Source organism: Cheilinus undulatus, linkage group 7 (genome assembly GCF_018320785.1).
Source record: "Cheilinus undulatus linkage group 7, ASM1832078v1, whole genome shotgun sequence".
NCBI lineage: Eukaryota > Metazoa > Chordata > Actinopteri > Labriformes > Labridae > Cheilinus > Cheilinus undulatus.
The window spans coordinates 26,761,989-26,776,430 of NC_054871.1; the positions used below are offsets into that span (position 1 = coordinate 26,761,989).

Here is a 14,442-nt window from a genome sequence, read left to right on the forward strand (position 1 = left end):
CAGGCAAATTTCTCAGGCTGTTGATATAAGAAGTTGTACCACTTGATCTTGTGTAAGAACTTGAACATCTTTTGTGTGAAGGCTGGGGTTCAGTGCGTTTTTGTGTGTGTCACAAAGAGAGAGAGAGAGTCAAAAAGGATGAGGGGGGAGTAAAAACTGAGAGAGCACACTGTAGGAGGCATAGAGGCTTTTATTAAATAAACCATCCCAAGCGGTGCTGTAGGAGTTGCTCCACACAATCTCTTATTCTGTCAAGACAATCTGATGTACGCTCACCACCCACTGCACTGTGGGACACTAGAGCACATATACAAATCCAACGTCCTGCAAAGCAAAACAAACACACACTAAAAGAAACTTTCAAAAAGCTGATCTGCCGGTTTTTACCTCAGAGAGAACAGATTGCAGAGAACAGAGGACTTGTTTGGAAATTTGTTGCCTATTTGCTTTATTGTGTCAAACTTTATTAATAGATAAAACTTTTTGTAAAATTAAATCTACTGTAATGAGTTTTTTATCTGGTTAAAATAGAGGCTGAAATCAATAGTTATGCCCTGACTTGTCCTGCTAAAGTGAACAAGACCATCAGCAACAAGACGGATCATTCCTCTCTACTTTAAAAATTGGTGCTTATGATGCATTTCTGCTTTGGTTGCATCATATACCGGTGCAACCAAAATACAGTTGTCATGCTTTTAAGCACTGCAATGGTGTAGGTGTCAGACAAAGTAAATAACAACACCCTGCCAAAACAGCCTCTTAAAATTTTGCAGAGCTTAGATATACCTTTAAACAAAAATTTGACTGTGAATAGACAGCATGAGGAGATTTTTATTAAAAATAATCCACGGTGGGCACCAAAATTGACACAAAGTTCTCTACAGGAGCTTAAAGTAAAACAAACCAATTCTACAGCCACACTTTTGAGTGTAACCTGATCAGTAAAAATGTTATTCTATTCAGGTTCATACAGAATTGGTAAGTTATTTCCCTTCTGCTGATATAATCATTAAGTAATGATTGTTGCCTTGTGGTGTAAAGTCTCAAAGAGCTTTAAAATGTAGACTGTGACAAGCATTCAGTTTTAAGTTTTTACTGTCTGATGCATCTGAAAATATCAGCAGCACAAACATCAGTAAATTAATTTGCCAGAAAATCCATTGTAACAAAAAAGCAATTTTATGGAAAATGATAAAGCAGTGACTTGACCTTATCTGCTACCAAAAACAAAACTCAAAATCAAATTTAAGAAAAATGTCAATGTGTAGGCAAGGGGCAGAGTTTCTGTTGTGTTTATTTAATATTTTAGCTTACAATGAATGATTATTGGTGTCCTCATGTTCTCATGTCTCATTCTAATCTCGTGTCCTTGTTTCCTAGAAAAATAAAGAGTGACCTTTCAGGAGCATGTCTGTATACTTACAGTAGAACCTGGACCGTCCATAAGCTTATAATGGAGAGAAAGAGACACAGAGAGCCTGTGTTGTGGCACTCAGAGTCACTGCAGCTTTGAATAATGACTCAAACTCAGCCAGTATAGAAAAGCACAAGGACTTTTATTTGTAAATATGTGAATATTTTAAAGAGTTTTTGTCACAGGATGATTATTTTTCACTTTTTGGTCTCCAAGAGATGGGAAAACAAGTTTGTGCAAAACAAGTTTTGGTCGTTATTCTTTACTGAATACAATGCATAAAAATCGATGAGTTTTAATTTTTATACAGGGTTTCCTCTTAGTTTAAAGTCCCATAACTTTTTTAAATTTTATTTGACATTACTAGGGCTCAAAGGGCTTCTCCTGCTAATGGTTAGAACAAAATATTGAATTTGTTCAAGAAGCCTAAATTAAAGCCGCTTAAACAATTAAAGGAGATTTTGGTAAACACAATGGCAGAGCTCTGTGTGTCGCTAGTAATAGAGAAATAATGAGTTAAAATAATTTAGTAATCAGTAAAACAGAAACTGCTTTCTTGCTCATCTTTATACAGTTAACTCAGTACCAAGTGCTTCCAATAAAAGCATAAATAAAAACTCTATTAATTATTATGCTGGAATTAAATATCAACAAATACATGACTTGATGCAAAATTATTAGTTGATGCAAGACAATGTGAATAATAAAAAACATGCTCAAACAGTGCTGATGCTTTAGCAGAGAGAGTTAAAGACTGAAGACAAGAGAAGGCAACTACAATTACATCAACATGGCTGTAAAATCTATTTAGAGTTGTAAAATAAAAGTAATAACTGCCAAAAATTCACCAATCTGCAGCTAAAAATGTCCTCAGCATCAGAGTTTTCCATTATCTTTGCTAGAGTGTAGCCCATGTGATGTGGTTGAGGTACATGGAAATATTCTGTAGCATTTAATAACCTCTCCATATTTAACACCGACAGGATTGTTATGTTTATATCCAGCTCATGGTGTTCAGTTCTGCTGGATTTTCTCCTCCTGATGCAATATACTGCAAGTAATGCTGCTAGACTGAAACTTAAATGACTTTATATTGTAAGGTATATTAGTTTGGGGGGTTAAAAACCACCCTCATGGTAATTTTGCAAGAATAAGTTCAATTGCATTCACTACAGAGTACAAGAGTCCTCAAGAGTCCTGACTAAAACATAGATCACCATAATTCAGCCTTCTTCACATAAAATAATTCCTTTCATGTAGCTAATGAGTGTGTTTCATTGTGATAAGATGGCTGCAATTCTCTGAAACCGAGCATGGTGGCTAACTAGGACACCTTAAAAGCTTGTACCCTCCCACATAGCTGTTTCTATACTCTCTGTCTTAGTCATACATTTGGAAAATATGTTCCCCTGTAACATTTCTTGGCTTTCAAAGCTAACATGCCTCTTCTGTCACCCTGAAATAATTTGCATTTCCACAGTGTAAAGCTGTTTACTTGTTTTTGCCTTTTCTTTCATTTGATCATTACAAGTCTCAGAGAGAGGGAAAGGGATGTAAAATCAGTTCCAAGATAGATTTAAAGATGACACATTTCCAATACAGTTGATTTTACTGTATTTTATATGTTAACTTTGGTTGTTTTTACAAGCCCTCAATATTTACTGTCACTGTCTTAATAGAATTTCATTAAAAATGTATGTAGTATATAAAAATGTATGGGTGCATGTCTAGAAGTCATCTTGTTATTGTCCCATAACTCCTGAGCTGATACCCATGAGTGCAAGGAATACACTCAGTTATTAACATCACAACAATCTTCAGGTGAGTTCATATCATTGGAGTTATCTTCTTGACAGTGACATGGAGCAGAAGTCACAACGCTCTCAGTATCACAGTATGACGGGTGTCACCACAGATTTGTCACGCAGCAGGGAGCCGTCAGTTTTGCAGCGTGTGTCATTGTTACTCACTTATCATGGCTGACAGTTCGGACCAGGGTGTCAGCTCTCTTCACTACAGTGTGTGTCTCACACAACACAGGGTGTGTATCATAAATAACTCTTTAGATACGTTTTAGTGTGTGACAGCTCCAGAGGCAATAGAGTGACTTTATTTATTTGTGTATATTTCTATACACCAGGAATCTATCAGGTATGTTTTGACTTGGGGATCTGTAATTAAAGAGACCACCCTGTTCAACCAATCAAAACACCAAGACCCTCTTATTATGTCTAAGTAAGACCCCAAATTTACTACTAAGAAGAAAAAAATTTAAAAATCTTCAAGATGTTGTAGTCTTATGATTAAATCCTTGAAATGTGTATCTCATAGATTTTTTAATGTAGTTAAATCACCAGAAACACCAGTTAGAGATTAGCGAACAAACAAGTCATAATATGATAAATAAAAACACCCACAACAGGAGCTGTTTTTAATGATCTGTGGGTTGTATTTATTCATTTTACCCACAGTCAACATCAACACTGACTCAGTGAATAAAATAATGGTTAATACTACATGAATCACTCCATTCAAATCATAAAACAGGCCTCATCAAAATGGAAAAACACACTAACCCTTAAATGAATAGTCCAATATCAGGGAAAAGGAAAACAACAGGGGGGAAATAAAATCTGCCAATTTTTTTATTCTTGCCAAACCAGCCATGTGTTATGCTTTCCTCGGCAGAGTAACGTTCGCCAGTTTCTGTGAGCAACCTTCACCTTCCTCGTCTCTGTCATACAGGGGCTGCCAATGTCCAGATGGTAATATGTGCAAAGCTCTGTGGTGAAGGTTAGTGGATGTTTTGGCAATAAATTCACATGAAAACAGAAAATATTTATCATTGTGTCTGGACTTGTTTCACTGTGAGCCCAATAAAAAAAACAATAATTAGATAGGAAGTAAAGAAGATTTGTTTGATTTACATTCAGGTGCATCTGAGGAAAACAAACCAAAATTCCACAATGTAAATTATATTGTGGGTTGAAAAAGTATAATAGCCTGTTTCCTCTTTGAATTCATGCTTTTGTTATTATAGATAAAGAAAACCGTGCAAAATAATTACATTTGACCTGGAGACTATTTAAAGACATAACATTTTAAAGCCATCATCTGTTCAGCACCATGGACAACGCCATAGCTCATTACAGGTGCATATGTGCTGGTAATTCACTCCAATTATTGGAAAGCTTATGCCTAATTTTCACAAGATAAACATTTTGCAGAACTACAACCCTACTCTAGTGTCTACTTTAAGCTGAAACATCTGTTTGCAACACAGAAAAAAATAGAAAAGCGCTCGGAGACCGCAGACCTCCGCCATTAGCCCTATCTCAAAATCTAATTCGCCGATTACTCCCTCCCCGGTGGGGTGGAGACACGGTGGGGCAAAGCATTGGCTTCGCTACGTGTGGACTGTCATGGTGGAAGCACCCATGGTCTCACCAGACGACTGAAAGTCATGGCAGAGGGTGAATATTCCTCTGTTCCTCCCAGCATTGTGAGTATTCTCCCTACAATTCACTGTCTTTCTCTCTGTTACACTCTGTAACTCCTCTCCTCGACCAGGCGTATGTCTTTCAAACTCTATAAACTCTAAAACTTTGAATAGAAACACATCAAAAATGTGTTGCTGGGATTGAAGTTACTCATGTCCGCCATCTCCTGGTGAAAATTGGTAACAGTGCAGACCTCCACCATTAACCCTATCTCCCAAAAGTAAAGAATCTTTTAAAAAATTCCTGGATCCAGACGGTGATCCGGATCACTCCCAAAATCTAATCAGTTCTTCCTTATGCCATTTCTGACATTTCAAATTTCATCAAAATCCATCCACAACTTTTTGAGTTATGTTGCTAACAAACTAACAAACAAACGAACAAACCCGATCACATAACCTCCTTGGCGGAGGTAATGATGTTTTCATTTTTCTGATTAGGCTTTTACCTTAAGCAACCAGAATATATCAACTATTTGTCTGTGTAAATGGGCTTGACAACACTTTAAACTCCAGTTAGAGATGTCTAGCTAGGATAAAAAAGAGGCACCTTCCTGACACAGAAAACTCTGACTAGTCTCAACAGCCCAATTTCTACATTGTACCAGCCTTAACAATGCATCATTAGCAGCCATGCTCCCTGGGGTAGATAATGACCTCAACCTCCAGACAACATCCAAAGACATAATGTAAAAAAGCTGCAGACTGCTTGACAGCAGACCTTTCTCAAAGTTGTATTTTTGCACAAACCAAGTACAATAACATCCTAAAAAATCATGAAGAGCAAATATTTCATGTTAAGTTATGGAAGTGCAAAATGTTAACATGCAAAATCACTGTACAATCACTTTTTACAAAATGTGACCCAGGACCTCCACTGAATACCAGAGGAGTAAATGAAGAAGCCATTTTTAGACCCTTTGTCTTCTAGTCTCCATAACAACTAAAGATCAGCCAGGACTGACTAATGGTCTGAAGAAAGATTGAGAGATGGAGGAAGTGGGGGATGAAATGACAGAGGTGTCAGGAGGCAGCAGAGAGAATGATGAGAGAAAAGAGACAAAACGTGTGTGTGTTTTTTTTAAACAGCACTGTGGAAAATGGGGGAAGGCATGGAAAACCAAAGGGAATAGTATGAGGTGTGAAACTCATGAGGATAATTCTATTTCTATATTTGTGGAGGGTGATGAGGAGCTATTTTAATCCCCTCTCTTCCCTCAGTCGCGCTCTCTTCTGTTAATTAAATGACACTCTGTGTCTTCAGTGCTATAGATGAGACTAATTTTTACCACTGCATCACAGGAATGTAATTGGCTCTGTGTTTCTGTTTTCTCTAGCTGTATGATAATCAAGTATTTGCTTGTCTTCAGCAAAAGACAGTTCTTTACCATTTTAGTAGTCAAGTCAACTGTATTCATAAAGCACATTCAAAGCCAACCAAAGTATCAGCTGAGCAGAAATAAAGAAAAACAACTACTATACACAATCCATCGTAAAAAAGGAAGTTCAATGTCTTTGTTTAATTGTTGAGGATTTCGAAGAATGTTTAAATGATTGTGATGTAGATGTGTTTAAAACTGTTTGTAGTTTGTTCAAAAGATTTGTTTCTCTATATTTCAGTTTGTACTTATTAAGGGAAACCTGATTTAAAGGAAAATAAAAGTCTTTAATGTCCTGTATAATATGAATTAATATAAGGGAAAAGCATGTGAAAATAGGAAAATTGCTGGGCACATATCAATATATAAAAAACACAAATAGCATGATTTTAAAACCTGTCCTTTGATAAACAGGATGCCAGTGGAGAATGAGCAAAACAGGGGTAATAATCTCCTTCTTAGTCTTCCCAGTCTGGAGCTGGATCTTTAGGAAGCTGCAGGTGTTGAATGGATTACTCATCCAGGCCCAGATGCAAAGGGTTACAGTAGTTAAACTAATAAGTTGTAAATGCACAGATCAACCGCTCTACATCTTTAGAGATATAAGCATCTGACCCACCTTCAAGCACGCTGTGGTGATTGCACAGCACTTCGTCATCATCCGGGGGGTGCCTCACAGATGTGTTTAAGTAGCAAAGACTGCAGCAAACTTTGAAATACTCATCAGAGTACCAATGGAAGAATAAGTTAAAACTTTGAAGTAGAAACAATGGGTGCTTCTTCTTCTTCTGGTGGAACAAGTGGATTGTGTCAACTTTGTCGTTATGCTATCAAATTTAATCTAACAAGGATTATCTTTAATTTTTTGTTGAATTAAACTAGTCCAAGCAATGTTTAGATTTTAAAGCTGGAAAAGGTGAACTCCCCCCCATCAATGTCTGGCTTTCATATGACCGGGTCCCGAGTATCCAAGTGCAAGGGGATGTATGTGTTGTGGTCAGGGTAAAACAGACAAACTAAGAAGGTGTCAGAAGTGCAGGTGTACTTGGAGAGTAGGGTGAAAAGCAGAAGGAGGGAGGTTTTATGGATGAAGATAAGATATGAGAATGTAGAGAGGAAAGAGACAAGAGAGGCAGGAGGGCAGACTAATGAGGAAGCAAAGGGGGAGAGATCAACAGACGCCTCCTTTCTTTTTCTCATCAGACTGTTGGCTGAAGGCCACAGAGGTGTATTTAAAGACAGTGAGAACAGAGAAAATAAAAACAAGACAAAGTATAAATAGAACTTTTGAAGGACTCTTTGTCAAAGATAAGGTCGATGTGTTTGCACCGGTTGTGTGTCCAATCATGTTTGTCCGTGAGCTTCATGTCTCTAAGCCTGAGGGTGTCCTGCCTTTTCCTGATGGAGCTGCTGTTTTTTGTTTCCTCCTAAATAGCGGCTGTCACATCCGTCCTCCCACACACAGATCCAGCCAAAAGCCCCTAAATATATCCCTGTTGTTTTCCCTGAGACCCTCTCGTCCTCTCTCCATATCTGAACACTGCAGCCATCCTCCCCCACTGTGGATGGTCTCAGTGTATGTCTATGTGTGTGAAACCCCCTTTTTGACACAGGTTATACAGCGTAAAAATTACAGAGTTCATGCACGTCTGCAAGATGGTCACGAATGAATGTCTTCTGTCCATTCATAAGCTAAAATATGCGTTTGTGTTAACCTGTGTAGGATCCTGGCTGCAGCAGGCGCACACATGAACATCTCAGTGGACCTGAGGACCCTGAGGGCAGTACGAGTACTCCGACCTCTTAAACTGGTTTCAGGCATCCCTAGTAAGTTATACATGATCAACTTTTTTTTCTTTTTCTTTTCTTTGCTGGAGACATCTGGGGTTTACTGTATAGTCTCACTTGCTTTCTGGATCCTAATGAGGCATCAATATTAGTTTTAATCTGTTTCATAACAAGCCAAAAACTTTTTACTTGGGCTTTTGTTACTTTGCTTGAATTCCCAATCATTAAAGTAAGAATAAAGATATTAAAGATAAGAAGTGTCTCTACTCTTACTCATTTTGTCACTGTATTTTCTCCCTTCAGGTTTGCAGATCGTCCTGAAATCCATCATGAAGGCCATGGTTCCTCTGCTGCAGATCGGACTTCTTCTCTTTTTTGCAATCCTCATGTTTGCCATTATTGGCCTGGAGTTCTACAGCGGCAAACTGCACCACACCTGTGAACCACAGCTTGGCATTCTGGGTACTCAAACACACTCATTGATTATATTTCAGATGCATGTACATTGCGTAGATATGCATACAAATTCTGAGTCATATATTTTGAAGTTGTATGCAAATAAAGCAGAGAAACAAGGAACAACACATTTTTGTTTTACTTAATAAATCTGTTACTTGTCACACAGTGAGTTCATAAAACTTCTGCTGTGTTGGTAGTCAGTCAAAGGTTCTTGTGATAACTGCAACTCAGATATTTATTCTTTGTGTACCAAATCTAATTTAAATTGGACTTCAAACAAGGGAACTGTGTCAATTCTGCTGCCTCACACTGATGGCAAGGACTAACAAAAGAGAGAAGTTTTTTGTAAATAAAGGGTCTGAAATTGATGTGAATAATTCATAAATACAAATAGATGAAATATTTATTCATAAGACTTTTTCCACAGGAAAATGCATCAGAGAACATAAAACCAAAGAGTCAGGCTTTAGCTCATCTGTTGCTTTTGTTGTTGTGTATGTGTGGAGAATGCAGATCTTAAGTTGTTCATCTGTTGTCATAATCACAAATGCACACACACACACAGACACGCCGTTTTGTCAGGCAGCACCTGCAGACTTGATCAAACTGCACAGGCTGTGTTTTCCATTTTAATTAAAATCAACAATGCAGAGCTGCACAATGCCTCATTGTACATTCAGAGCTGTCAGTAACCTTCAAGCTGCTCTTGTCACACTGAGGCTGAGTGAAGGTAAGATAACACACAGAATGAAGAGAATATTTTCTGTCACTGTTTGGACAGGCACTCTGCTATTTCTTTAAATTCTTACTGACTCTAATTCAATTCTTAAAACACAGCATGACATTTGGCCAAGGCTGAGAATTCAATGTAACACAACTCTGCAGTGAAGCAGAAATGAAGGTCATTTTGCTCGCTGAGTATATAGATCAGTTTGAACTTTAAGAACATTTACATGAGAACAAAAGATCAGACTTTGTGCAAAAGTTGTATGGTGTAGCTTCCATATTTCATTGATTGGTTTCAGTTATTATTATTTGGTGCCAGGGAACACTGTAGTCCATCTAACAGATGAGGGTTTTTGTCTTTTATTAGCATGAGGCACACCGTTGTTCCTTAAGATGTAAAAGAAAGTGCAACAATACCTCACAATACCATTAAAAATCTATATAAAAAAAATAATTGATGAAAAAAAAATGAACAAGAACTAGAAAAGCACTTGGAGAGCGCAGACCTCCGCCATTAGCCCTATCTCCCAATAGAATCCTTTAAAACATTCCTGGATCCAGATGGTGTCTGGATCACTCCCAAAATCTAATCAGTTCTTCCTTATGCCATTTCTGACATTCCCTGAAAATTTCATCAAAATCCATCCACAACTTTTTGAGTTATGTTTCCAACAAACAAACTAATAAACAAACTAACTAACAAACAAACAAACCCACCCGATCACATAACCTCCCTGGCGGAGGTAACAATGAACAAGATGACATGATGAATCTCATGAAAACATATGAACAGAATTAATGCTGGGAGTAAACTCTGCTTGCCTGAACAAGAGGAAGAGCCACAGATATTACTACCAAGATTAGTGTCTGAAGTACTCCCACTGATGATTAACACACAAGAGCCACTTAGAGAGACTTGTTGTCACTATACCAAAGTTTAACTTGAGTACTGAAACCAAGTTTAGTATCATGATACTCAGAACTGAAACAATACTTGAGCTGACGGTTTATTGAAACCTGAAGTTTAAAAAACAGTACGCATTAAAGTTTTAGTTTTTTAAATTTAAACTCTTTAAGATTAAAACCTTTTTAAATAACAGTCTCAACACAAACCACTATTGTTGACAATGGCAGTGGACGAGCTCTTCTGTCATGGGTCAAGCCTGAATGCATGACTAAAGCAGTTTTCTTCACTGTTAACACTATACCTGCTTACCTTGCTACACCGTTGTCTTATGAGATCTAGCTAATGTTTTTAATTCTCCCAGCCTGGTTAATAATCTAATGGTCACTTACACCAGAACCATGTTTAACTTTCAAATAGTACAGATTGTCTGGAAATTCTAGTTCCAGACCATCGTGAATTAAGAGGACAGAAAAAGTATTCAGCATTTCAGTACTGTAATGCTAAATAGACTCAATTTGGGCAACATTTGGATAACTGGAGAATGGAATGTCTCAAAAAATGTGGTGTGGATTTAACAGTAGCACAGCTGTAATTATGTGAGACAATATGTAAGAATGTATCTGCCAAAATAAAAAATTTAAATAGACTCAATTTTTTATGAAGGTAGGGCTGTCAAGATTAATTGTAATTAATTGAGGTTTACTATTTTTGTACTGAATTTTAATTGCAATTGCATTGTCTCTTTCTGCACACTTTGGTTAACCACATCAGCGTCTCCTTGCAGCCACAGTGATGTAAAATAAATCAACCACTGCTCCTTAATGTCTACTTTCTGTTTGAAAAGTCACAGACAGCTCACTGAGGAAGTCAGAAGTCATTTACACCTTGTGTTATCAAACATTTGCTGCTTTACTGTCCCCTTATGTTATTTTGACAAGTTCCTTTTTTCCATGTTCATGTTAAAAACTTCAATCTACCTACAAAGCAGGTCTGTATCCAAACAGGGAGTCAGTTACCTTTAATTTAAGACAGCGAAAAATGCAAAATGAAAAAAAAGTTTTGAATGTAAAATAGCAGAATTATAGATTGCGATAAAAAAGGATATGATTAATCATGATTAACTAAGAAGATACTGGTACTAATCCCAAGTAAAAAATTTGATCTTTCAACAGCCCTGGTTAAGGACAACTTATCTGAAAATCGACTTTTGATTTTTGTTTGTTTGTTTTGTTTGTTTTTTAAGTAGGAATTTGTAAAATTGTGATTAAATCATACCATGAACTCTTCTTTCCTGTTCAGAGAATGAGACGGTGGACTCCACTGAGTTAGAGTTCCCATGTGGTGTTCGTCAGTGTCCATCCAAATACACCTGCAGTGACAAATGGATTGGTCCCAATGATGGAATCACGCAGTTTGACAACATCTTGTTTGCAGTTCTCACAGTGTTCCAGTGCATCACCATGGAGGGCTGGACCACTGTACTCTACAATGTAAGACCGCCAACACAAACACATTCACATGTGACAACCATAACATTTTCCTTGATTGCTGAAAATGATTGAAGAGCTGCTGCTCGGCAACAGTTTAGAAACCATTAACCCAAATGAGCAGAAGAGGCTTAGGTTGCAGCACACTGGTAGATGCTGAGTGAAGGTCTGTAACCCCTGCAGCCCCTTCTGTCAAATTGCCTGTGGTTTAGCAACAAAGAGGAATGGAAGAAACTTCTGTTAAATTTTATTTTTGAAACTGCAAGTGGGATTTTGATTTCTGTTCTGCTCTCCTCTTGTCAGTTTTTGCCTTCTATCCTGAGAAATGTATTACTAACTGCATGCTGACCTTAACACAGACACAAACCTCCAGCTGCTAGTGATACATTCCTGTTTATTTCAGAATCTGTTGCAAATGTTAAAAAAGGATAACTTACTGTGTATATGCACTTATTTCTTCTGAATAGTAAATGTTAAGAAAAGGTGAATATACACTCATCACATACATAAGGTAGGTGCCGGCTAACTTAAAGAAAGCAGCAGAAAAAGAGAGGTATGCCCACACACTAGCTCAGTGCCAGCAGAAAGTTTATTAAACCACAATGTTTGGACCAGTAATTCTTAAATGGTGTGATATTATGTGGCATTTGTACAACCATATGTTAAAACTGCAACTATGCAACAACTTAATTTAGTATAACATGTTTTAAAAAGGCTAATCGTATGATAATGGATGTACCTTGAGACTGACTTGATCTCAGGTGTGCCTTGGGCAACAAAGGTTGAAACGACTGGTTTAGACTTAAGGTCTTCTTCAAGTGGTAACTGGTCCACAACTATATAGATTTTGGACACTGATCGACTGACAAACACCTGGATGGCAGGTGTGGTCAAACATTAAAAAAACAAAGTGATATAAACAGAAGAGAAAAACATAAGGTCTATTGTGAAAGATAAAAATGCTTAACAGAGATATCTGGCAAGAACTTTTAGACAACATATATTATTTAAGCATACTAATACTCAAAATGTTATCTGAAAACATCAAAAGAAATACTTTAACTTCCAATTTAGAAGAATAGATGTTATACCAACTGTAGTTTAAATGACTACATACACTTTAATCTAAGTGAGGAGCAGGAGGAGCAACAGAATGAACTTTGGTTTGTTGATCATGGAGACCTAATATGGATGGCTGAAATGCAGTCTTTGTGAAATTAAAATAATTAAACAATAAATACAAAAATAAGGAACTGCTGTGGTTTTAAGGAGTTTGGCATGGACAATACAAAACAACACAACTTGCAAAACTTTTTAACATGTTTGTGACTGCACCTCAATGTAGAATGACAAATTTATTTAAACATTTGAAATAAACACAAAAAGTGGTATAAATATAAATCATGATCTCAACAGAAATCAAAATAGCTGTGATTATGATTTGAGCTGCTCTAAAATAGGAGCACAGCTCTGTCAGAGCAGAGGTGCAAGTTCTCTCTACCTTTCTTTTATGTTCATGTTATAAATTGGAGTATTTACAGTAAATATACAGCAGTTACGTCAAAAGGTGTGCCATTTTGTCAGCTGGCTTCACTGAAATCCACAAGCCTCTCATGGGCACTTGGGAGGAGGATTTAAACTACTTAAAGATGCACTAAAAGGATAGGGAGGTGTTGTTTTGGCAGTGTGCTGAAATAATGCGTGTTGAAACCAGACACAGTGTCATATTCTGCTGCAGAGTCACTGCCACTCTGAGATAAGATGCTGCAGTCTCAGCTTTATAGGAGGCAGATGCAGACAGACAGTATCCAGACAGACCGGCAAGACTTGGCACCAATTGCTAATTTGATCATCATCATACAAATCAAGTCTGATAATGGTCATGTTGTGATTTTACCTGAACTGAGAGATCATTATAATAAAGAAAAACAGGTTTAGAAAAAGAAGAAAAAAATCAGACACAGTTTGTTTGGAGAGTTTATCAATCTGCTCACGTGTACCATGCAGAAACGTGTCTTAGATAATAAAGGCTGTGTTTTCAAAAGCTTTTGCAGCAATGATTCTGTGTTCAGGGGTCAATATTGATCCATTTTGAAAAACACTACTCCAGGTTCAAGGTAGTGCTCAAAATATTTGTGAAATTTGATTAAGTTACACTCAAACAGGATTGAAAGAAAAACAGTCACAACTCTCCCTCAAGGACGAACTGAATTTATCATAGACTCCAGAGTGAGAGTGTTTCATACAACCACAATCACTAGATACAAGGTTACAACAAAAAACAGGTTGGAAGTTTTGCTTTACAGCTTATTTTGTGGAAATCAAACTTGTAGACTTAGTGTTTTCAGTACTATGAATGTCCTAACACTACATGCATCAAAATATCCCTTTTAATATCACTTTTTCCTACTTTAACAGGCAAATATAGGTTGTTTTGTCAAATTATTATTTTGAATGTCCAGGATAAAAATCCAGGTTTCCCCTGATATTGCCTGTTAATTTCTGTTGTTTTCTAAATCTTTATAAATTAACTAAAAAACAGTGCTGTCATCTTGACGGCACAACATATATAGGGGAATACATCAAGAAAAATGATTGGAAATTACATGTTATCTTGAGACAATTGAGTGAGTTAAATCTTACAGATGTTTGTCCTCTTAGGGCTTCCATACACCACAGTGTAGTTTACAGACTTTGATTATCTGAGGCAATTGTAAAAGCAGGAAACAGAGAACATAGTGGTGGTTAATATCATATGCTCCCCTCCAAAGTACTGGGACAGT

General features: G+C 37.1%; 1 protein-coding gene across 2 annotated transcripts in view; it reads left to right on the top strand.

The window, feature by feature from the left end:
• LOC121512044 (voltage-dependent R-type calcium channel subunit alpha-1E) overlaps positions 1 to 14,442 on the top strand; it is an 87,577-nt gene that overhangs the window by 19,000 nt on the left and 54,135 nt on the right. For both annotated transcript variants that reach the window (XM_041791024.1, XM_041791025.1), the window contains exons 3-5: positions 8,016 to 8,119; positions 8,384 to 8,542; positions 11,472 to 11,662. In XM_041791024.1, coding sequence (XP_041646958.1) covers positions 8,016 to 8,119; positions 8,384 to 8,542; positions 11,472 to 11,662 — 454 coding nt within the window. The remainder of the gene's footprint in view (positions 1 to 8,015; positions 8,120 to 8,383; positions 8,543 to 11,471; positions 11,663 to 14,442) is intronic.